This window comes from Barbus barbus, assembly GCF_936440315.1.
Source record: "Barbus barbus genome assembly, chromosome: 13".
Classification (NCBI taxonomy): domain Eukaryota; kingdom Metazoa; phylum Chordata; class Actinopteri; order Cypriniformes; family Cyprinidae; genus Barbus; species Barbus barbus.
Window position 1 is genome coordinate 13,914,688 of NC_136741.1, and position 22,587 is coordinate 13,937,274.

At 39.3% G+C, this 22,587-nt stretch overlaps 1 protein-coding gene across 2 annotated transcripts; it reads left to right on the plus strand.

The window, feature by feature from the left end:
• Positions 1-264: 264 nt before the first annotated feature.
• On the plus strand, positions 265-22,125 carry LOC306878754 (zinc finger protein 644-like). Of its 2 annotated transcripts, XM_079431269.1 has the most exons (6): positions 265-387; positions 13,210-15,957; positions 16,116-16,658; positions 20,093-20,206; positions 20,301-20,406; positions 20,479-22,125. In XM_079431269.1, the coding sequence occupies exons 2-6, from the start codon at positions 13,227-13,229 to the stop codon at positions 20,690-20,692; spliced, it is 3,708 nt and encodes a 1,235-aa protein (XP_079287395.1). In that variant the 5' UTR covers positions 265-387; positions 13,210-13,226; the 3' UTR covers positions 20,693-22,125. The 2 variants fall into 2 exon arrangements, with proteins under 2 accessions (XP_079287395.1, XP_079287394.1); XM_079431268.1 differs by having other exon boundaries at positions 20,301-22,112.
• Positions 22,126-22,587: the final 462 nt, after the last annotated feature.

The following is a 22,587-nucleotide window of genomic DNA, read 5'->3' on the forward strand; positions in this document are numbered from 1 at the left end:
CCTGTGTTTTTTTTCAACACCAGCAGTAACTTCACCTAAGAATTCACCCTCTGTTCTGTGGAATAATCCATATCGCGAGCGGGGGATTTACAGTATGTCTCTACTTCACTCCTTTTTATAAACACCCAATACACCATTTCTCCGTGAAAAACAACACGACCTTGACTTTTCACTTTGTCTTTGAAAGGATGTAAATGTTTCTTTTGGTCTTAGTTTATGGTGTGATTTGTAAACGCATAGACCGAACGTCCCTGCTGGAGTTTTAGTTCAACCTGCAGAATTTTAGGCAAAATGGCGACATTGAAACGGATGGAGGACGAAAAAAAAGGACTGTAATCAAATACCATGACAAACTTGTCCCATGTTATAGTGTCATTCTCTGAGAAGGTAGGTTTGAAGCTTACAAACGTCTTCCCTTGCCAGATGTGTGTTTAACCGTGTTGAGAGATGAGTGCGCGATGGGAACAGTGGCTTGCATGGGCACGAGAGCTTATACACACGGGCATCAGGTATGTCACTAGACTTCGCGCAAGCTAACATTTCACCCCTCCGTTGTCATATATGCTATTGCTCTGAATAGTAGCGCATTTGGGGAAAAGTTGGAAGCTCCTCTGCCATCTGAGCGCACTCGCGCGGTTTCTCGTTTCCCCCTGAAAAACACTTTATACACACTTTTACAAGATGGGTGTCAGAATCGATCCAAAGCGGTGTCAGTCACAGGTTGAGAGTCACCGTTTTTCCGTGTCAGCGGGGAGTTTGTGTCGCGGGTTTGACACTTGAAGAGCGCAGACGCGTTTAGACGCTCGTCTTGAAGACGCTTGGCGCGACCTTGATTGGAGGGAATCTGTGAGCAACGCGTTTGCGCACCGCAGCAAACAAACATCCCGACAGCCTATTGCTTTCTCTTGTAAACCACAGTCGATTATTTTGAATGGTGCTTAAAAATAGGCCCAATATGAAAAGTTCTTGCATGCCCCAAGAAATTGTAATATCTGTAAATGCACATTTTATAGCTTTTATAAAATGAAATAAGATAATAGCTGTGTGTGACCTATGACCATAGATGGCCCTTCTAAAACATAATTTTGATAAGTCCCGCAGTGGTTCACAAACTTTGTTTTGCTTCATAAACTTTGTTTTGCTTCATAACAACTTTGATTGCCGAAGTTATATCCTCATTTATACCCTTTTTTTCTGCTCAAGCACTTTGTCAAGATTCAGTGTTTTCATTTGCTCACTAGTCAAATGTTTGACTTGAAAGTATGTGACTTGTCAGCCATAACTTACAGACGGTCTACCTACACTTACAATGTCTCCTTTGATTATTTATTAAAAACTATAAATAAACCTAACAAATGTCCTAAATAACTTAATACATTTCATAAAAAAACTTCAAGTTCAACTGTAAATGTGATTTTTATATTATTATTAATAAAAAAACATTTTTTATTTATATCAGGTAACTTGATTCAGGCCAAAAAAAGAGCCAGTTAGTTTGTATATTTCTTCTCCATTAACAAAAATAGTACAAAAAAAAAAAAAAAAAAAGCCAAAGCACCAAGTCAACTGAACTAGTGAAACAAGCAATGCAGCGAGGGAAAAAAAGACTTCTTGCTCTCAAAACCACAATTTCCGCTCTGCACCACTCAATATGGTCTTGACAACAGCAAACACGTACAAGCAGAGTGAAATGTCCCTCTGTGTTGTTACACTATGTGTCACACTTTGAAATCTGCTTGTCCAATCAGAATAGAGGATTGGAACTACCTGTTCTTTATACTATTATTAAATATCAAGGACCGTTTGGCTTGTTTGGAAATATAGCCCAGGTTTTCACTTTGTTGGTGTTTCTGTGGGCTGTTATTGCAAATGTGTGGCTGTATAATTTTCTTCTAGTTTTTATTTTCATATGCTGTAAGTACCCTTATTATGGTTTGGATCATTAGTTTTATGCAACTCTTTGTTTTTCCATTCTTAGTTATCTAAGCATAGTTTTACAGTGAAGCTGTTCTTACACACAATTCTGCATAGAATAATCATACAGACATTTTTATGCTTTGTACCATAGACACTGGATAAATGGGGGCCAAGAAAACACAAGAATATCTACCTTTTCTATTGGTGTTTACAAATAAAGCTGAGGGCATATGTTTTAAGTTTTATCATTGAGGTGAACCACAATTACAGTGTTAGTTTCATAGATTTCAACAGACTTCATTGTCATTTAGACTTGACAATCATGTCTATTAGAAGTATCTCCAGTAATACCTATTATTTGGATAAGTTAGGGACAACAACTGTTTTACTGTCTACTGCACAGTTACTTAAATATTGATTTGGGTTTTATTTTTATTTTACTTATTGAGACTGTGGAGATGTTGAACACAAGAACACAAATGACATGAGCAGTTTATTCCCCAATTATGAAGTGTTGCCATGGACAAGAATCATTATTTGGTATTATTTTGCTCTAGCAAATGACCAATCAGAAGCAAGAATTTCAGAGAGCTTGTAAGATTATAATGCACACTTCATTTGTCACCTGAAAGAAGTTTTTTCTTCTGAAAAACTTACAGTAAATTCAGAGGTCATGACAGAGCCTTGCTTCAGTCCATGCGTATTTGATAATAATCACCTTAATATAATGTAAACAGCAGTCTTAACAGAGAGTTAGGGGGGAAAATCCCATTACTTAAGATAATTGAGGAGGGTCAAGACCAGGAACAGGGCTCAGGCACACACAACCTTGCAACCTTCATGTCCACAAATGTATAATCAAGTTGTTTAAAGACAGATTACATAGCCAGACTCTAGAGCTAATTTCGAACAAATTGCTTATTTGTCACTCAGCAAGGTCAAATATTTGCACTGAGGTGCATTTCTAGAATGTGCAGAACGATAAAAATTGGTCCCATCTTCCCTGTTTTTGCTGGTCTCTTTCAGTTCGCAGTGTTCTAAATGAAGACACAGGGGACTGTTTTAATGGAAGTACACTGGCCTGAATTAGCAAGCCAGCACTACTGCAGCTGGGCCAGAGAGATATTTCAGTAAGCTGTTGATCTAGCCAGAACATTGAGACCTGCATAAATCTATTAGAGGAAGAGGCCAAGAGAGAGAGAGGCCTATTTATCCAGTGCTATGCTCTGACTATTAGCTGCTCATTCCATATCATTTAACCTCCAGCATGACCTCTCTTTACAGCCACCAGACTCATCAGTATATTAGAATGTAATTAGCTCTTTTACTTAAATCAGATGTTGAGCCTAATGATTAAGCAGCTGTGTTTTGGTGGTTAGGATAGTATCAATTTATATGTGTTACATAGCAAAAATATAGAATTTCTATTCATCAAAGAATCCTTAAAAAAGTACCATGGTTTCTACAAAAATACGAAGCAGCACAACTGTGATAATAATAAGAAATATTGTGCACCAAATAAGCATATTAGTATGATCATGTGGCACTGAAGACCGCAGTAATGGCTGCTGAAAATTCAGCTTTGCCATCAAAGGAATAAATGAGATTTTTAAAGTTATTTTAAATTACAATAATATACTGTATTTTTGATTAAATAACTACCACTACTAATATGTCTTAGCTTGCTATTTGTGCCTTACATGTTGCCACACATATCCTTTTTAACCTCCTAATATGACATGTCTTATAATAACAATTCTCTTGTCTATCTACAGTGGGGCAAATAAGTATTTGATACACTGCTGATTTTTCAAGTTTTCCCACTTACAAAGAATGGAGAGATCTGTCATTTTCATCGTAGGTACACCTTAACTGTGAGAGACAGAATATATATATATATAAAAAAATCCAGAAAATCACATTGTATGATTTTTAAATAATTAACTTCCATTTTATTGCATGAAATAAGTATTTGATACAATAGAAAAATAGAACTTAATATTTGGTACAGAAACCTTTGTTTACAGTTACAGAGGTCAGACGTTTCCTGTAGTTCTTGACCAGGTTTGCACACACTGCAGCAGGGATTTTTGCCCACTCCTCCATACAGGTCTTCTCCAGATCTTTCAGGTTTTGGGGCTGTCGCTGGGCAACACGGAGTTTCAGCTTCCTCCATAGATTTTCTATTGGGTTCAGGTCTGGAGACTGGCTAGGCCACTCCAGGACCTTGAAATGCTTCTTACGGAGCCACTCCTTAGTTGCCCTTGCTGTGCGTTTGGGGTCATTCGACCCATCTTCAATGCTCTTTCTGAGGGAAGGAGGTTGTTCCCCAAAATCTCGCGATACATGGCCCCATCCATCCTCCCCTCAATACGGTGCAGTCATCCTGTCCCCTTTGCAGAAAAGCTCCCCCAAAGCATGATGTTTCCACCACCATGCTTCACGGTTGGGATGGTGTTCTTGGGATTGTACTCATCCTTCTTCCTCCAAACACGGTGAGTGGAGTTTATACCAAAAAGTTCTATTTTGGTCTCATCTGACCACATGACCTTCTCCCATGCCTCCTCTGGATCATCCAGATGGTCTTTGGCAAACTTCAGACGGGCCTGGACGTGTGCTGGCTTGAGCAGGGGGACCTTGTGTGCGCTGCAGGATTTTAACCCATGATGGTGTAGTGTGTTACTAATGGTAACCGTTGAGACTATGGTCCCAGCTCTCTTCAGGTCATTGACCAGGTCCTCCCGTGTAGTTCTAGGCTGATCCCTCACCTTTCTCAAGATCATTGATACTCCACGAGGCGAGATCTTGCATGGAGCCCCAGTCCGAGGGAGATTGACAGTCATCTTGAATTTCTTCCATATTCTAATAATTGCACCAACAGTTGTTGCCTTCTCACCAAGCTGTTTGCCTATTGTCCTGTAGCCCATCCCAGCCTTGTGCAGATCTACAATTTTGTCCCTAGTGTCCTTAGACAGCTCTTTGGTGTTGCCTACAGTGAAGAGGTTAGAGTCTGATTGATTGAGTGGAGGATAGGAGGGCTTCTTAAAGACAAACTAACAGGTCTGTGAGAGCCAGAATTCTTGCTGGTTGGTAGGTGATCAAATACTTACTTCATGCAATAAAATGGAAGTTAATTATTTAAAAATCATACAATGTGATTTTCTGGATTTTTTTTTAGATTCTGTCTCTCACAGTTGAGGTGTACCTACGATGAAAATGACAGATCTCTCAATTCTTTGTAAGTGGGAAAACTTGAAAAATCGGCAGTGTATCAAATACTTATTTGCCCCACTGTATATGTTCATGTTGCAGGTGGGTTTACTGAGAACTACAGAGTGCCAATGCTTTGGAAAATACTGGTAGAAACCATATATGTATTTAAAAGTCTTTTGTTTTCTGTATTGTAGCAAATCACAATAGTCTTATTAATCATTGCAAATTGTTAATAAGCATGTGGAAATGTCATTAAAAAAAGAGATTAAATGCTGACAGAATTAGGATGGAAACAGCGAATGTAAGATTTGTGTCTTTGCTAATGTTGCTGGAAAGCTGGAGTGACAGCGCTCTGGCTGCCTGTACACAGCACCAGGGGTGTTTGTAATGTTCCAGATATTTGGTGGCATGTCTCAACACCTTGAGCTGAGGCACAGATGTGTGAACTGCTCTGATACTATAGCTGGGTGTGATCACCAGTCAAATTAAATCAGAGCTGTCAGTTACGCTTGTCACAGGCATACTTCCCGTCAGCCTGGAAACCTGGCAACCTTCATCTTCCTCTAGCAGCCCTCCAGAAAAAGGCCAAAAAGGGGAATCTGGGTATAATGTTGTGTGAGCAAAACTGCCAAAATAATTTTGTGTAATTGGACAATGATCCAACAGAATCGAGATGAATGATAGTGCGAAAAATGTTAACCTGCGTTCTGCATTCAACCGATATCTTTGTCTCTGAAGTTTGTCTTGGGATGTGTGCCAAAATTATCTGACAGATGCGATTGTGACCAGTTAGTCTCGTTCCAAGTCGAGAGCTTGCCTCTCTCTTAGCGCAATTCTCACAACTTTGAAACAGATATGTCATGGGTGTCCCGCCAGTCAGTTATCCACACCCCAGATAAGCAAATGAGAACACTTCTTCCTATTAAAGACTTTATGAGGGAAGTTACACACGTAAAATCTCTCAGCTCACCAAAAGCTACAAACAGACTGCAGCAGCCTCGGGCTCCAGATCTCACATTGATGACTTCACCACTAGGGGCCAGGATTTGATCACTAATGCTCTGCGGGGTGCTAAATTTGGTTACAGTTAAAAGATATGAATGCTTCTCTCTGAAGATTCACTAACTGCTGTGCCATTCATAGTCTATTTTTAAATAATCGTAGTTGTGTCAGTATGAAATGTTGGTAACAGTTTGACAGTGTTACTTAGCCTTATATGAACAGCAGAAAACTTTGTGGAAATACCTGCAAAATTAGAGTATTGCTTGATTTTTGTAGTACCTGATAGTAATTGCATTGATTGTTGCTTGAGTGAAATTACATACTCGTTTAATACCACTTTTATTTGAAGTCTGAATCTGAATCCAGTTATCGCAGGTTCTTTCATATTAAAAAAAAAGTGACCGCAGAGAAACCGAATCCATCGGAACAGACGCGTTTGTAAGCGCCTACAAGAGATTCCAGAATCAATAGGACCAAGGCCGTAAGAATGTTCTATCGACGCTGAAGGGTGTCTCTTACTGAGCACCAATTAACCAAAATTAAATCCACTGTTTCTATTGATTGAAAGGGTAAAGGCAAAAGTTTGCCTGAGAATTAACTGTCAAGCCCCCCAAAACCTTTTTCTTGCGAAATCCTTCAAGGTTGTGATTCACCAATCTCATTAAATTTTCCAATTATTCCTGGAGTTGGATGTGATATTTTAGAGCTTTGAGCAGAGGTTGCAGGGTGATGTGTGATTATAGAGCATTTCTGTCAGGAAGAGATCACTGAACTATATGTGGTATTAAGAGAGATGAGAGTATGTGAATGGTTTACCTGTGCAGTCATTACATATACTGATATTCTGCTTATTGATGTGTTCACAAGCAGGTTCTGAAACGCCATTTGTACAACCAGAGTTTGAAAATAGAAAAATGGAAGTCAAAGCATTAATTATTATCATTTCATAATTTTTTAAAGAAAAATATTGAAAAAATTTAAAAAAGAAATGGTTTACTTTTGTCCTCAAACACCTACACAAACCCTTTCTTTTATTTATTGCTATTATTAAATATCACCCTAAATAAATATATTTGTTTTTTTGCTCTTGATTTTTTTTATTTTATATGTGTGTATTCTTTGTTTTTACATGTTTATTTTATGTAATCTGGCTATAGAAAGTCTGGCCAAATGTTGCAGAGCCATCTGTTGGTCATCAGTGGTACTGACCAGTGGGAAGAACAAATTCTGTCAGTTTATGGTTTAAATGTAAATATAATAATAATAATAATAATTAGTGACAAGTATATTGGATTTAGTAAATACAGTGCTTGTTTACACTTTTGTAAAACAGATAGACTTGTGCAGATTACATCTGTGTGCAGAAAATCACATTTAGCTGTTTTACTGAGACCTGTATGAGTATTAAAAATGTAAGCATTAAAACCTCGTATTTATTCCAACTTGATACGCCACATTTTGTTCGCTTTTGGTTTGGTCAGCTGCATTTTGACTTAATGAAGGGCTGCATTTTGCACACAACTAGACGGTGCAGCAAGGAAAGTGGCTTCAGCACCCTGTTATTGATAAGAGCACCTTAATTGGAATAAAGAGGGAGGGCCTCTCCTGCTGTCTTTTGTATACATTTACTGTTATACTCATTAGCTTCCCATCGTCTCCCAGCTAGCCTCTTCTTTACAGCCCGCCGGGAGTCTCTCGGGAGGTTATTTAAATTTCTCCATGGGGCCTTTCTCAGGCTACCGAGCACACCCCCTACCTCTCCTTCTGCACGCATGCAGCCTCCTCTTTGATATATTTGGGAGTTGCTCTGATAGAGTGGGGCTCTGGTGTTAATGACCAGTCTGGATGCAGCTCCGCCCCCTCATTCAGCTTTAATAGATGCCATTGACAAGCAGCAGGGACTGATAAAAATGTGATGATTTTTTAATATCCTAAGGGAGCCTGTTCAGGGGGAGATGGACCAGAAAGTGCAAGCTTTGCTTTGTGCGGTTTAGAACGGGTTGTTTTTTGATTAGCACAGTGTTATTTTAGATTAAGTATCGGTTAAACAGATAGTCAGTTTGAAGGTTTGGTCCTAATTTAGATAGGAATCCTCTCCTTTTCCACTTTGCTCACTTTTATTATGTTGCTCATGTCTTAGCTTGCGCGGCACATTACGTTTTAAGAAAAGGTAATAAAAGTTGTTTCATCCCGAAACCTGCGGCGCTTGACATTTCTCCAAATTTAAGCGTATTGATGTCTGCTTGCTTAGACCCGATCCCGTCCTCAGCGTGCAGACAGGCGCTGACATTGACGCGCTTTCATCTGATTGGTCACGTGTCTTCAGCAAAGCGGCAGTGACAAAGTTAGCTTTCTTCTTTAGCACTACTCAAGCAAGACAGACGCATGTGAGTCTGCCCTCGATCACAGCGGTAGATACGCGCCCGTGTTTCCCCGCCGTATTTAAATCAGATCTCATCAGATTTAAATCATCACATTTCACGTAAAGAAAAATCGATGCCGTTCAACACAGCTGAAAAAGCACCTACAACTCATGACCTGAGAGGAAGTATATTTCATGGTGCATCGCTTTCATATTTTACACAGAATAGAGCGCAACAATCAATGTTTATTTTTCATCAAGAGATGTGCCACTGTGTAAAACTACCGCAATGATGCAACTGCCAGAAAACTTTCGCCCCCTTCTTTAAGTGACAAACTCTTTTCATCATTCTTTAATGTGAGAGAGTGGCTACTGGTTTAAGGGCCTGTCGACCTGTGCTACTTCGCACCCACTGCCCGGCTCACAATAAGAGTGCCCTCATTAAAACTGAAACCCCAGACCTGCTCAGCTTTTTCTTTTTCCTGCTCTCTTGCTCCCTTTTTTAAAAAGAGAAGTTTTAAACTGACAAAGCCACAGGAAATCCCCATCAGACATCCCTCCCTTAATCTGTCTAATTTTGAAAGGTATTGTTTAAGGCTTCAAAGTTTATATGGTTTAATCCTCCTCTAACACTACAGGGCAGCAAATGAGGCCATGTCAGCAGCTCTGGCACCACTAATCTACTTCACACAACAGAAAATCCTCCTTCTAGATAAGGTTGCATAGGTCTCCTGTGAACTCGCCTTTTGATGTTTCTTACCTGCTATTGAACATGACTTCTGTCTTAACCCAACTGTCACTCACTCCCTGTCCCCTTTTATCATGCCCAGTGACCCCCCTTTCCCCTCTCCCCGATCCTAAATCTACCATCAGGAGGAGCAGGCACTTCACTCGCTCTATTTTAGGAAAGAGTACTGAGGCGAGCTGTACGTGAGTACGTGTTGATGCTCTTTTAATTTGCGTTGAGGAAGGATGTGCTCTTTTGTTTTAAAATCCAGAGCAAAATTTGTGTGGACTGTTTTTAATCCGGGTTAGTTAACAAAGCCACAATGTTGCATCACCTTGGCTATGCATGGCAACCCTTGGAAAATGCAACTTTGCAGTGCTGTGGCAACCAAGGCGTTAGAGTTGGCCGCCTTGGCTCCTGGTAAAGCAGCGGTTTGTTAGACACAGAGGGAGAGATCTCTAAGGTAGCTGCCCCTGCTCTCTGTGGAGATTGTGTATTGAAGCAGATTTATTGCTGAGCTCTCAATTTCCACACAGCGTTCAAAAGAAATTGGATTCTTGCCACTCTCCGTGCATCTTAGTTTCTTTTCCAAATGAAGGAGAAGGGTGTGGGGGGGGGGGGGGGGGGGGGGGGGGGGATAAAATAACCTCAAACATTTTCAAGGGTTGTAATGTATGGTACAAATTGTGTGCAACAAATGACGGTTATCTAATGTACAGTATAATTACTTTCCTATAGCTCAGACAGTACAGTGTGGTGATGGGGCACAAAGTCACTTAGGATAAAAATTTTTGCCCAATCTATTAATATAAACATTTAATGTATATGTGGAAATGTTACTACAGTGGTCAGGCCTTTTTTTTATAAACAGTAACATTTTTGAAAAAAATTAAGTACAAAAATACAACCAGCAGAGTGGATCAAAATGCAAATACCTTATATTTATTTTATGTATAGACACTGCTTCTTTATTGAAAGTTAAATAAATTAATAGTGAAGCAGGATAATCATTTTGTATTATGTTTATTATAACTAGTCAGACTTGAGACCAACTCATTTTACAAGTCATTTAATTCATTATAAATCAAAATATAACATGAAATTCCAAAATATATGAGTGTTCCCTTGCAAAAAAAGCTCCCCAGAACATCTCTTGTCCCGTCAGCTGTAGCATGTGCTGTGAAACCCAGCAAGAGTTTCCTTCTGTCACTGCTGCTCTGTGTGTTCACAAGACTGTTTGAGTTGAACTCAATGCTTTTCCTCAACATGGCAAGAGAAGAAGAGAAAGACGGGCTCTCCTCAGTCTCTGTGAGGTGTCAGGTTGAATAGCTACCTGTTTGTTTGCTCACAGCTGTGCTTTGTTAGTCTCTCTCACTTGAGAGGCGGCTTCATAAATTCACAGTGTGTCAAACAAATCAATAACTCCCATTAACCGAGGAAGATTCTCTGCTCTGTACTTGAGGGGCCACGGCCTTCCCTCTTTGTTTAGATGTGTTAGGAGGAAGAGAGGATGGGGAAATTAAGGACAGGTAAAAGAAAGAAAGAGAGAGAGAGAGTAATAGATAAAGTGAAATAGAGTTGGGCATGTTGCCGATTCACATAGACAGATAACTGCTCTGAATGACTTGCCCCACTTGGTCTTTCCAACAGTTGTTGTAGTCCTCTCTTTTAGGGGAAGCGTCTGAGGAAACTACAAGAGGTTTCACAGCTTCATTCAGTTGAATGACTCTGAAGGATTTTGGTAATCAATTTTTGTTACATAGGTCCATGTCTTCACCCTACTTTAGGAAGTTAGCTATTTTTAAATATAGAGATAGAGATTTTAGTTCTTCGTCCGTGTGAGTGTGTCTCATATTTATAGAACATACTTAACGGTTCTTTGCATTTGTAGTACACCACATAATTGTATTAATGGAACATATACTTCCAGCTTTTGGCCTTCTGTCACCATCATAAAAGTGTAGTAGGTGAAAAAAAAGTTGGAGACACCAAAGTGGAACATAGCAAGTAGTTTGTATTCTCCTATGATTAATAAATATCCAAGAAAAGTTTACCTTCTGGGGTTCCAGAATAATGTGTAATGATAATATGCAATTATCACCTCTTATTTTTTCAGCAGTAACCTCAAGATGAGGTGCAACTTGAGTGTTAGAACAAGTGCTGATGGAAAGAATAGGGGCTGAGAGAGAAAGAGAGAGAGAGAGAGAGCACATGACATATGTGTGTCGTGTAAGTGTTAAGTGCTCTTTTACTTGTGCAGTTAATTTAGACTGATCACAGGGGGACCTCCTCTGATTCATTGTTGTTTGTGAATTCAAACATGTTCATTACTGAGCATATTTCAAGGAGAGAGTTAGAGCGAGATTGAGAAAAAGAGCTAATCGCTTCAGATTGATCTCCGAGCCGAGCGTAAATGTATTTAAGCTCATAATCCTTGTAAATAGCTTCCAGCAAGGCAAAGGCAGCCTTTTAACATTGACTAAATGAAGTAAATAGAAGCGAATGAATTTTTAAAAGATGCATTGCAGTTGAACCCTGTTTGTTATGTATGGAACAGATCAGTGTGGAAACTGGAAGCTAATGAGGCCTGTAAATTTAAAGCTGAAATCATATTCTGAGGCTTTGCCACCCTGCTGTTTAGGGGTTTGCAGTGAAGTTCGTTTTTAAATGCAGAGCGTCTGTTCTCCCTCCGAAAGCCCCTCACACCCCAACAGATGGAGAGAATATGGAGCTCGGAAGGTTTACCTAGGAGGTGGTAACAGTGAAGCCACTCATTAACACTGAATTTAACACTTCGTTAGCAACGCTGCTTCCTGTTGAGAGCAGCTATTGCTGAATGTCAAATCCTCAGAGCATACACTGTGGCCTAGCAGGACAACAGCAAGCCTGGGCCCCTTTAACACACCCTTTAAACACAGTCCTGTTGTCCCACAGGTTTGCTGGTGTTGAGCTGTTGAAAACCATCAAATATAATTAGATCGGCTGATGACACCTGAGGTATATTTCTCTGGCTAGTTATGAACGGAGCGTTTCTACCTGTGTGTGTGTGTGTGTGTGTGTGTGTGTGTGTCTGTCTCTCTGTGTATATGTGTGTGCAGTGTGCCAATTTGTCAGGTTGGAAGCAACAACAGTCTCATGCTGGGATGTGCTTTGGCACCATCAGAGAGTGATAAGAATAATATTATAAGAATAATATGATCTTATTGATGGTGTGCTTTGTTCCCATGGAAATTGGTCAATTTTAGCAGGCGGCTGAGAACTTTGGTGGAAGAAACAGGAAGGTTAGATCCCAGAGGTGCATTCACATAATTAAGCTTCCTCACCAGGACTTCCAGGGCTAACTTTGGGGTGTGTTGTGAAAAAAAGTGGTGACAGTGGGTGTTTGAGATGCATATTGTGGCAAAATAATTATGGCCGTGTTTTTTAGGCCACCATTATACATTTTAGAAAGCCTGATTCTTTGATGCTGCATATTTGTGATGCACTTTTTTTCATAGGATCTATTAATTTATTTAATGACCTGAACTCTTTTTGATGTCTGTTTTAATTTATGAATTAAACGTTAATTTTATATATTTTTTTGATTGCATAAATACAAAAATATCAATGTGAAATAAATGTACCTATATCATAATGAATTAAAATATTTTATATAACAAAACTGTTTAACTGATTATTACCTTTGAGTGCTGAAAGGTATATGGTGCAGCCTATAAAGTAATGTTCCAACCAACATGCAGAAAAAAAAAACAAGAAACAGGAAAGTATATCAGAGAGAGGACCATCTTCATAAATATTTTTGATATTTGATATTTGTTAAAAAAAAAGAAAGACAAGAAAAGTTTATTGAAAGTTAAAAAAAATTAAATTTGGCATCTATGTGTTTTCTTGTCCTTTATCAAGGACACTGTCCACCATGACATTGACCCTTATAAGTAGCTCTATGGAGATGCTGACTTGAAACTGATTGCTTCTCTCTCTTTTGCAGACTGTGTTATCTCTGTTATGGCGGCAGTAAAAGAGAGCGCAGAAGAAGACAAAGAGGTAGAATCTTCCTCTGATGACACTCAAGAGCTGACAAGCACATCTTCTCCCAACAACAACAATAACAGCTTGGATCCACCAGAGCCCCTGCCCTTGGACAGTCACCAAAACCCTTTAAATGGAGTCCAGCCGAACCCATTTGTCTGTGGTAGCGTCCCTGCTGCCCCCAGCACAAACGACTCATTGCCTTCAGGAGCACTTGTTAATGGAGCTGCTTCACACTGTACCTCAGAGGAGCCCTGCGTCCACAACAAAGACATGTCCCCTCTGCCCGGGACAGACACCAGCCCTGAGGTGTTACCGCCTCCCAGTGAGCTTCAATCAGACACTCGGCAGAAAACAGAAGGGTGCGCGCTAAAAGTGCGGCCCGCACGGGCCTCATCTGAATCAAACAACAGTGACGGTGCGGCCCCCTTAGATGTGCTGGTGGGAGAAGGCTTAGATAACAGGCCAATCAGACGACTGTTGGCTAGAAAGGAAATCAAAGCAGGGTGCTTATGGGACTTTGATTCGGAGTTGTCAGAGAGTTCCTCTGATGACTGTGATGGTCTGAACTGGGGCCTGCAGGAGAAGTTCATGCGGATATTGTTGAAAAGCAGCGTAGCAGGTGATGGAGTAAGAACAAAGGTAGAGATTGATGGAGCTCCACCTGCCAAGCGAAGACGGAGGATGCGTAAAAATCATGCCATGGAGAGGTCTGACACTGGAGGACCGGTTTATGATGGCTTTGATTACGCATCCCAGAATTCCCTAACCGACGAAGACTTCGATTTTGAGTCGTCCATTAACAAAGAACATGCCTTCAGGAAAGAGCCAGAAAGTTTGAAAGCATATGCCGGCTTGCGCCTGGAGAAATTCTGCGACAAGTCAGCTGCCACGCAGGAGCTAATTTCAAGCGAGAAGGAAGAGAAATGTGATGAAGGCGGCAGCGACGTTGAAACAAACACCTACATGGGTGAAAAATCGGCACGGTTAAAGACAGAGACAAAAACAGGCGAGGAGCTGTCCTTCCCGTGTTCAAAGTGCAACGATAATTTCAAGCAGAAGAGGCATTTGCATAGGCATATGATGTATCATTTAGATAGGAATAATAAGGTGAGACAAGAAGACATTCCCCGACCCTTTATATGTAGAGAGTGTGGGCGTTCGTTCCGAGACCTAACCTCTCTGCAAAAGCACATGATAATCCACCAGGTGCGGAGGGAGAGGCTGATGGAAGAGATTAAAGGTTTCAGTAAAATAGATGTCGAGGGAAGAAGAGCTTGTCTTCAGTGTCCCCAGTGCGTCTTTGGAGCGAAATGCCCCAAAACTTTCGTCCATCCTAGCAAAACTAACGAGAAAGAGAAGCTGTCTTATAGCTGTGAGGAATGTGATCACATGACTACGACTGAAATGGAGGCACACGAGTGCGCAGCTCACCACAATGCATGTGGCAAGACTGGCGACTTTTTTGAATGTCAAATTTGCACATTTAGAAGTAAGAACATATATAGTTTCAGAAAGCACGTGGAGCTTATCCACGGGCAAAATTTTGAGAATTATGAACCTCAACCACACAGCAATGTGGATGACCACATAAAAGCTGTGTTGGACCAACACAAAAACATGGATTCATCCTTACTTATGCCAAAGATTCAAAGCACAGAGAAGCGGTCTGTTAAGGACAGAGTTCAGCTGCCCTTTAGGCCCAATGGCTTAGCTGACCTTAATGTGAAAAGCAAAGACACACAAAAAGCCTGTGATGGTTTCAGCTCCTCGCTGATCAAATGGAGCCCAGGCAGCCCAGCAAACAAGCTGTCACCATTCTCACTGAGAAGTGACAAGCCAAGCAAATTATCCCCTCTGCCTACAGAGAAAATAGACGTGACAACAGGTCTCCCGTATGTCGAAGAAGACAATCAAGAATATGAAAGCGCTGTCTCCGAAAAGAGGACAAAATATCTTTCCAGCTTTGACGTACATCTTACAACGAAAACAGAGATCGTGAGTAAAGCAGCCTGTCTGAACCCTGGCACTGAGAGCCGTCCCAAAGATCTTTCAACCAGCAGTACTTTAGCACTGCAAACGCTGCGGCACAAAGTACCCTCGAAAAGAAAAATGTCAATCCCGTATCGCAACACCCATGCGGATATTCCTCATGTGCGTCTTCCAAAATGTGAGCCTGAGTCTCCACAATGGGACTCTAGCACACCACAAGAGGGTGATGACTATGAAGGTGCTCAGGATTTCAGCGACTGCACCAAAGAGTCTTCGGATCGGTTTCATAGCAATACCCCTAGTGATTATTTCATCCCTTTCAACAGCAACATTTCGGACGATGCCAATAATACTAATCCAGACAATAGCATAGAGGTGAACAGTGATGATATTTGTACATTTATAGTGAAGGAGGAGTGTATTGAGAGTATAATAAGTGAGGATAACCCTGATCATGTTGTTTACCAGCAAAGTGACCCTTATGCAGAGTATATTGTCAACCCTTTGCCTTTGGTGGGCAGGAAGTGCTGTCCCTATTGCCCCGCAGTGTTTGAGTCTGGGGTGGGCTTGTCCAACCACGTGAGAGGACACTTACATAGGGTGGGGCTAAGTTATGATGCTCGTCATGTGGTGTCACCTGAGCAAGTGGCATCTCAGGACCGCCAGCCTCGCATACGCAGAAAAATTCCCTCAGTGAATCGCAGAATCAGAAAAGGTGATTATTGTTCACCTTTCCTTGTTCAAATCATTGTGATTTTAGATAATGCTCTCAAACTAAAATCACACATGCATAACCTATATTTATGTATGTGTACAAACATTTCTACATGTAACTTATTCATTTAAAGTAATTATGTGCTTTCATCATGGCAGATAAGCCAGAGTCTAAAACCGAGCATACCTGTCCGCTGTGCCTGGGCTGGTTTGACACTAAGACTGGCCTCTCCAATCATGTGCGGGGTCACCTGAAGCGGATTGGCAAGCCAATTTCGGGCGCTAGCAAGTCACCTCTCTGCATCCTGACGGAACTTCTTCAGGATGAGATGGAGTACAGGAACATTATGAGGGTTTTTGGTTCCAGACCGCACTTATCTAAACCTTTTGTCTCTCAAAAGTTTGCCAGCAGCGATGGACTGTTTCTTACATCCTCCGGCATTCCCATGAAGATCCACCATACATCTGGCTCACCAGATGAATGGACAATGATCAGACCCCCCCAGGTTGACAGAGAGAGAAAGAGGACCGATAAGGTCCAATCTAACACTTTAGAGGATCTGCTGGGAAATAGGAAAGTGGAGCAGGAAATGGAGGTTGAAGGTCACTCCGAGGAGGCTAGGACTCTATTGACCATCTCCTCCACTAGTGGCAGTTTACCTAGAACACCATCTGTGAAGCCGGATCCTACCTGGAGCCAAGGTTAGGAACCACACACTCACTCATTCATGTGCTATTTGTTGTTACCCATACTAATTTACAAAGCTTATTTTATGTTAATCTCTGAAATTCAGAACTAAATTTTTAAAACACCAATGCTGCAGCTGTGTTTCTTTCAGTAACAAAGTTCAGTAAAGTACCTTTACTTCAAATTTGAAGACATTAGTGTTCTCATTGAACCTCTTGAAGAAAAATTGGCACCTCAAACATTAATGATGAAACATTTAATGTGTAATTATGTGTTTTCTCAGCAACAGCTTCAGTTTATGTAAGCGTCTTTAACCCCTTAACTGTCATCCCCATTTTTGAAAATTCACGAAAAAGTGCACTATGCAAACTTAAATTATTTTAATTCATGAACGCTTTTGAATACAGACCTAAGGTTGGTCTCTTTTTAAAGTCCATTAGCAGATTATTACAGAAGTGAAATCATTTAATACAATTAAAGTGTTAAAAAATTATAGAAGTTTAAATTTGCTGTAAAACAAATGTATTATCCTATTTTTATTTTATTTTATATAAAATAAATATTTTAAAAAAAGTTAAAAAATCTAAAATTACTATAAAATTAAAGCTATATGTGTACATAAGTTGTGTTCCAAATTTGAAGTTGATATAAAAAGGTTCATATGCAATTTTGTTTAGGCGTTATACCAAAAATAGCCATCGGGTGCCATTCAAACTCCATTGAATTTTTTGTTGATGCATTTCTGTCACAAATCTATAAATTTCTCTCTCAATATTACATCTATAACAAAATATGTCGTCATGATTACATTAGGATTTAATTGTAATATAGTGAAGTAAAGTTAGGCGTCCCGTGTACGGGACGGTGACAGTTAAGTTAATAACAGGTTAATAATAACAGATTAATAATGATCCCCAGTTATTCAAGTTGAAGTTCAGTGACAGAATTGTCCTTTTCTCCGCCAAAATACATAAACAATGTTTGAGTTGATTAGCTTGGTTTTTTATGTCTGTACCAACTAATCAACTTCTGTTGCAGCATTTAATTGTTCACTTGAGGGAAAATTTAAAGCGGATAATGACTTAAAATTTAGTTTGATCCTCTATTGTACAAAACCATTATCAAGGCTCCGAAATTCATATTTGTATTAACGATGAAAATACCTTACTTATATATTTGATTACATATGCCCATTTAGCATCAAGTTTAGTGGCTGAAAAAATATTAGGCTCCTAATTGGCCATTAATTTCTATTTTCTCATAGAAATTTTCTCAAAGAGAGCTTGGAAGTACCATTGATACTGAGCAATTTTAGTGAAAACAAAACCCCTCCATGACAAGAAGCTTTTGCCTGTTCACTGACAGCTGAGCGTGTGATCTGTCTTGTTTCGAGTGATGTTGAATCAAAGAATCTGAGAGTGACAGACAGGTGAGGTTTCAGATATCTGGGTCACAATCCAGCGTTGAACGTTCTTTATTCCCATAACATAGGGTTTTTAGTTATAGCCCTTGAGGTGCAAATAATAAAGTAGTTTGTTAAGTGCCGTACCATTGATTTGAGATATTTACAGTAAGCATGGGTGGAAATGATTAATACGGTGTAACATGACTGCAAAGCCTTGTTTCACAGCTGCTCTCATAGGTTTTTCCACCTCTACTGCCTTCATTATTTACAGTGCACCTTAAAGCCAATTTCAGTCATACACTCCATATTAAATATGTATGACAGACGCCTCATACTTAAGACAAAGTTCTCTTCCTGTACCCTTGAAGTTGCCAGTTGATGCCATTAAAAGAGAGAGGGAACACAAGATTCAGAGAGTGCATGGTAAAAGTTTGCTTCTCATTGAAATATTGTAGCAGGTACAAAAAGAATGAATGTCATCAAAAGTGGCTTTGAAATTCAAATGTAAAACGCATAGCGTTCTTTTATGTACTACTGGAAACACATCAGCTGTATTTGCACATCTTTGTTTCATGTCTACCCAAATAAAACTACTTCATTAATAAAAAAAACAATTAATGAAGTTTCACAATCACATTTATTTCACAGGTTGTCCAATTAGATATACAATGTTAACTAAATTTGATTTGACTGTTCAACCAGATTTATATAATCAGGTCTGTTTTTTATGTTATGCTGGAACTCTTTGATTGGCGGTGGAGCACTAACAACTATTGCAAGAGGTTCATTGAGGCCAGTTAGAAAAAAAAGAAGTTTGTGCTTTTCAGAGTAGTCTAGATGAGTACATATGTAAATCATGAATTAATATTTTCTTAATCAGTAAACAATAGGAGTTTATAATCTCAGAAGGAGTTTTGTGTATGTCCTTTTGGTGATATTATGCAGAATGACCAAAAGACTTCATGTCTTCAATCTTCATTTATGTTTGTAGTATGACTATTAATTAAAAATGTTGATTTGGTACAATAAATAAAAAATATTAATGATAATAATGTGATTATATAAGATTATATTAACTATTAACACAATTAACAATTCATGCCTCCTGACCTTTATGTAACTTCTATATTAAGGAAAGGAGCACTATCTACTTTTTTTTTTTTTTGGCAAATTCAAAATCATCAAAACAGACATCAAATTGACACCAAAATTAACGTAACAAACAAGTGGTGTCAAAAACTTGACATTATGTTGATCAAACATGAATGAACATGAACATGAATGTCAAACATATTGACCGACATATTCATTAAACCAATTTCAGTGTGGGATTAACTTCCTATTTTCACCCAATTACCACTGGAAGAAATTGCCATCCAAACTGAGTTTAAAAGGATGTTAAAGCATCCTGATCAAGTCTCGTCTATTATTTGATGTTAAAATGATATCAAGGTGCCCGCTGGGTTATGCAATGCAACATGAACACAATAAACACATTGTACTTAACAATTCAATTTTTCTTGACCCAAGTATGTAGTAAAGTTACGAGGGACCAAAACGTCTAAACACCTTAGGTTATAATTATTATATTTGCTTTGCATTTATTACAAACAATGATAATTAAAGATATAACAGCTGTAGATTAGCATTAAAATGAACACATTTCATCTAAAAATACAATGAGAGCAGATTAATCGTTTCAAACATTGCCCCTAAAAAACAAATAAACAAACCATCAAACTGAGAGCAAATACTGAGAACATGTCAACTACACCTACATGTCCTCAAAAACAGAGTGCACAGACGATCTTTATGATATGAAAACAGATGGAGTGGGAGGTGATGACACTCAGGGAATCACAGTTATATTTTCTTCAAGCTGCTGTGTTCCTTTTCTAAATTACACACTCATGTAGCCATATAACATGCTTTCGCTTTTTAAAGAGCAGTGATGAGTGGAGAGCAGCTATAGAAAAAAGCACAGGTCACTGAACTGTTATTTAAATGCTCATTAGCTCCAAACTTTTTATTTGTGTGATCCAGAAAATAAGAAGATCTGCATTCACTGCAACACGATGTTCCACAGCGCTGTCAGCCTGTCCAATCATCTCCGAGCATATGCACGACGGAAGAAAATTGCCTTATTAGAAGGAACAAGTAGGATTTCATACTTGCTCTTCCAATCTAATCTAATCCAATCATGCAGCCACTCAGCTTTTTGTTGATTTTAATTACGTCGTTTGTTTCACAGCATATGATTGTAAACAGAAGAGGCCGAGATCAAGGCCTGGGCCAAAACGAAAGGCGTTTTCATCTTCACACACCGCCTCTGAAGTGATCTACAGAATGACCTGCAGGTACTTTACAGCACTCCTGCACTCTCTCCTACCACTACCAGGAGTTCTCATTTCTGTCTTTCTTTCCCCCAGGTTCTGCGATCTGATCTTCCAGGGTCCTCAGTCAATTCAGGAAGACTGGATCAAGCACTTGCAGAGGCATCTTATGCACACGAGTATCCCCGGCGTGGGTGCAGGTATGGTGGAGGTTTCGGCGCTGTGCAAAGAGCTGTGTTCCCCATCTCCCCCCGAGCACCTGCTTCTGGATACACACCCTCCTCTCAGTCTGCCTGAGGGGGTCTCCTAAGCCACGCTTATACACCAGCTATGCTCACTGTACACCTGTTCTGCACATGTTCATAAACAAATAAACATATAATACTGTATATACATCCATATATGAATACAGAATAGAAATACATAATATAAATGAAAGATTTTCCTATATTGCATATTATTCTTTTTTTTTTCTTTGGTTTATTTCCCAATTTTATTATATCAATCTTCGGTTATTTGTAAGGGCATGCTATTTGCAACATAGATGTAGAGCTATATTTAGATCTTGGATGTGCACATTATGCAGTCTCCCGCCGCAGACTGCAGTTCTCAGCTGCAAAATCCTGCAACTAGATTTTAGAAACTGTCCAAATCATAGAATACAGAGGTCACTGTTTAGAACATGTCGACTGATCAGCTTCAAAGACAGCTACAAGGACTTATTGCTATTTACTGTAATTTTACGCCACAATGTTTATTTACACTGACAAAAAAAATGTATAACCTATTTTTAAGAGAGTATATCAACATGATAATATATATATACACACAAGTAGTGCTTCATTTATGGTTAAGAATTCTTATATCTACTCTTATGCATCATTTAACACTCAAACAAAAAAATATCATTTTGCGTATACGAGCATTAGAGCCCAAAACATGTAACTCACAATTTATTACAATATTTTTAATGCCATTATCAAAGAAATGAACTGTGAACTTTATGACTATATCAATGAATATTTTTCAAAACGTTTCTAGCTGTTTAGTAATATTATGGGCAATACTGTCATGATGCAATATTGATTAGTTCTATCTATATAATGTCAAAAATGGTCATTGTTCTATATCAGGGTTCCTCAAATCTTACCCTGGAGGTCCAATCTGCTGCAGAGTTTAGCTCCAACCCTGATCAAATTCACCTACCTGTGATTTTCTAATGATCTTGAAGACTCTGATTAGCAGCTCAGGTGTGTTTGATTAGGGTTAGAGCTAAACTCTGCAGGAATGGTCCAGATTTGAGGACCCCTGTTCTATATTATTGTTGTACGTTGCTGAAACCCCTGCAAATACTGTTTTTGCTCATCATTTTATGGTGCTAAAATGTAAGGTATATCACACAAAAGTATAATAACACAACTAATTATCAAGTTTTACTTTAGGATACTTAAGATAATCTTTACCACTCATCTTTCGGAGGTAAATGATCTCTTATCATTTGATTGTAAATAAATCTGTAGGTAAAGACCAAATGGAGGTATAGTCCACCATGCCCTGGTCAGCCCTTCAAATAGTTACCATGTAACTATATACCATTACTTGGTGATGATAATGTGCAAGCACATTTACCGATCAGTTAAGGTATACAATGTGTTAATGAGCAGAGGAAGCGTTAACACATTGTATTTATGTCTCTGTTAAGTCACTAATAGCCAATTAAAATGTAATTGTGATTTAAACCTTTGTATCTTTTTCTGCTGTAATACTTATTTACTTTACCACTTTCCTGACAAACGCGCTGTCCAACAATGTCGTTATGCAAGTATAAAAGATCTCCATGATATAATCGTCGTCTTTGAGGAACAGCTCTGATAATATCAGAGAAAGCAGCTTGACCGGGGTCTGTTTTCAAGTTCATCAGTAAGCGTCTGGACCGGGGGGTGACCTCACAGTTTGTCCCGGGCAGGTCTTAGACTGGCGATCAAAGCTGTACAAACCAATTGTCATCACGTTCCTCCAGAGGGAATTTGGAGTACATTAATGCCCCTGCTTTGGGAAATAATTGTATCTCTCTGTGACTTCATTAGGCTCTCCTGGCCAAATCAAAAGACACTCCACCAAGGCTGGAAGCTGCATGGTGGGCAGACAGTGTCCCAAAGGGCCGAATGAATAAAAAACGAGGGATTATAATGAGATTGAGCTAAC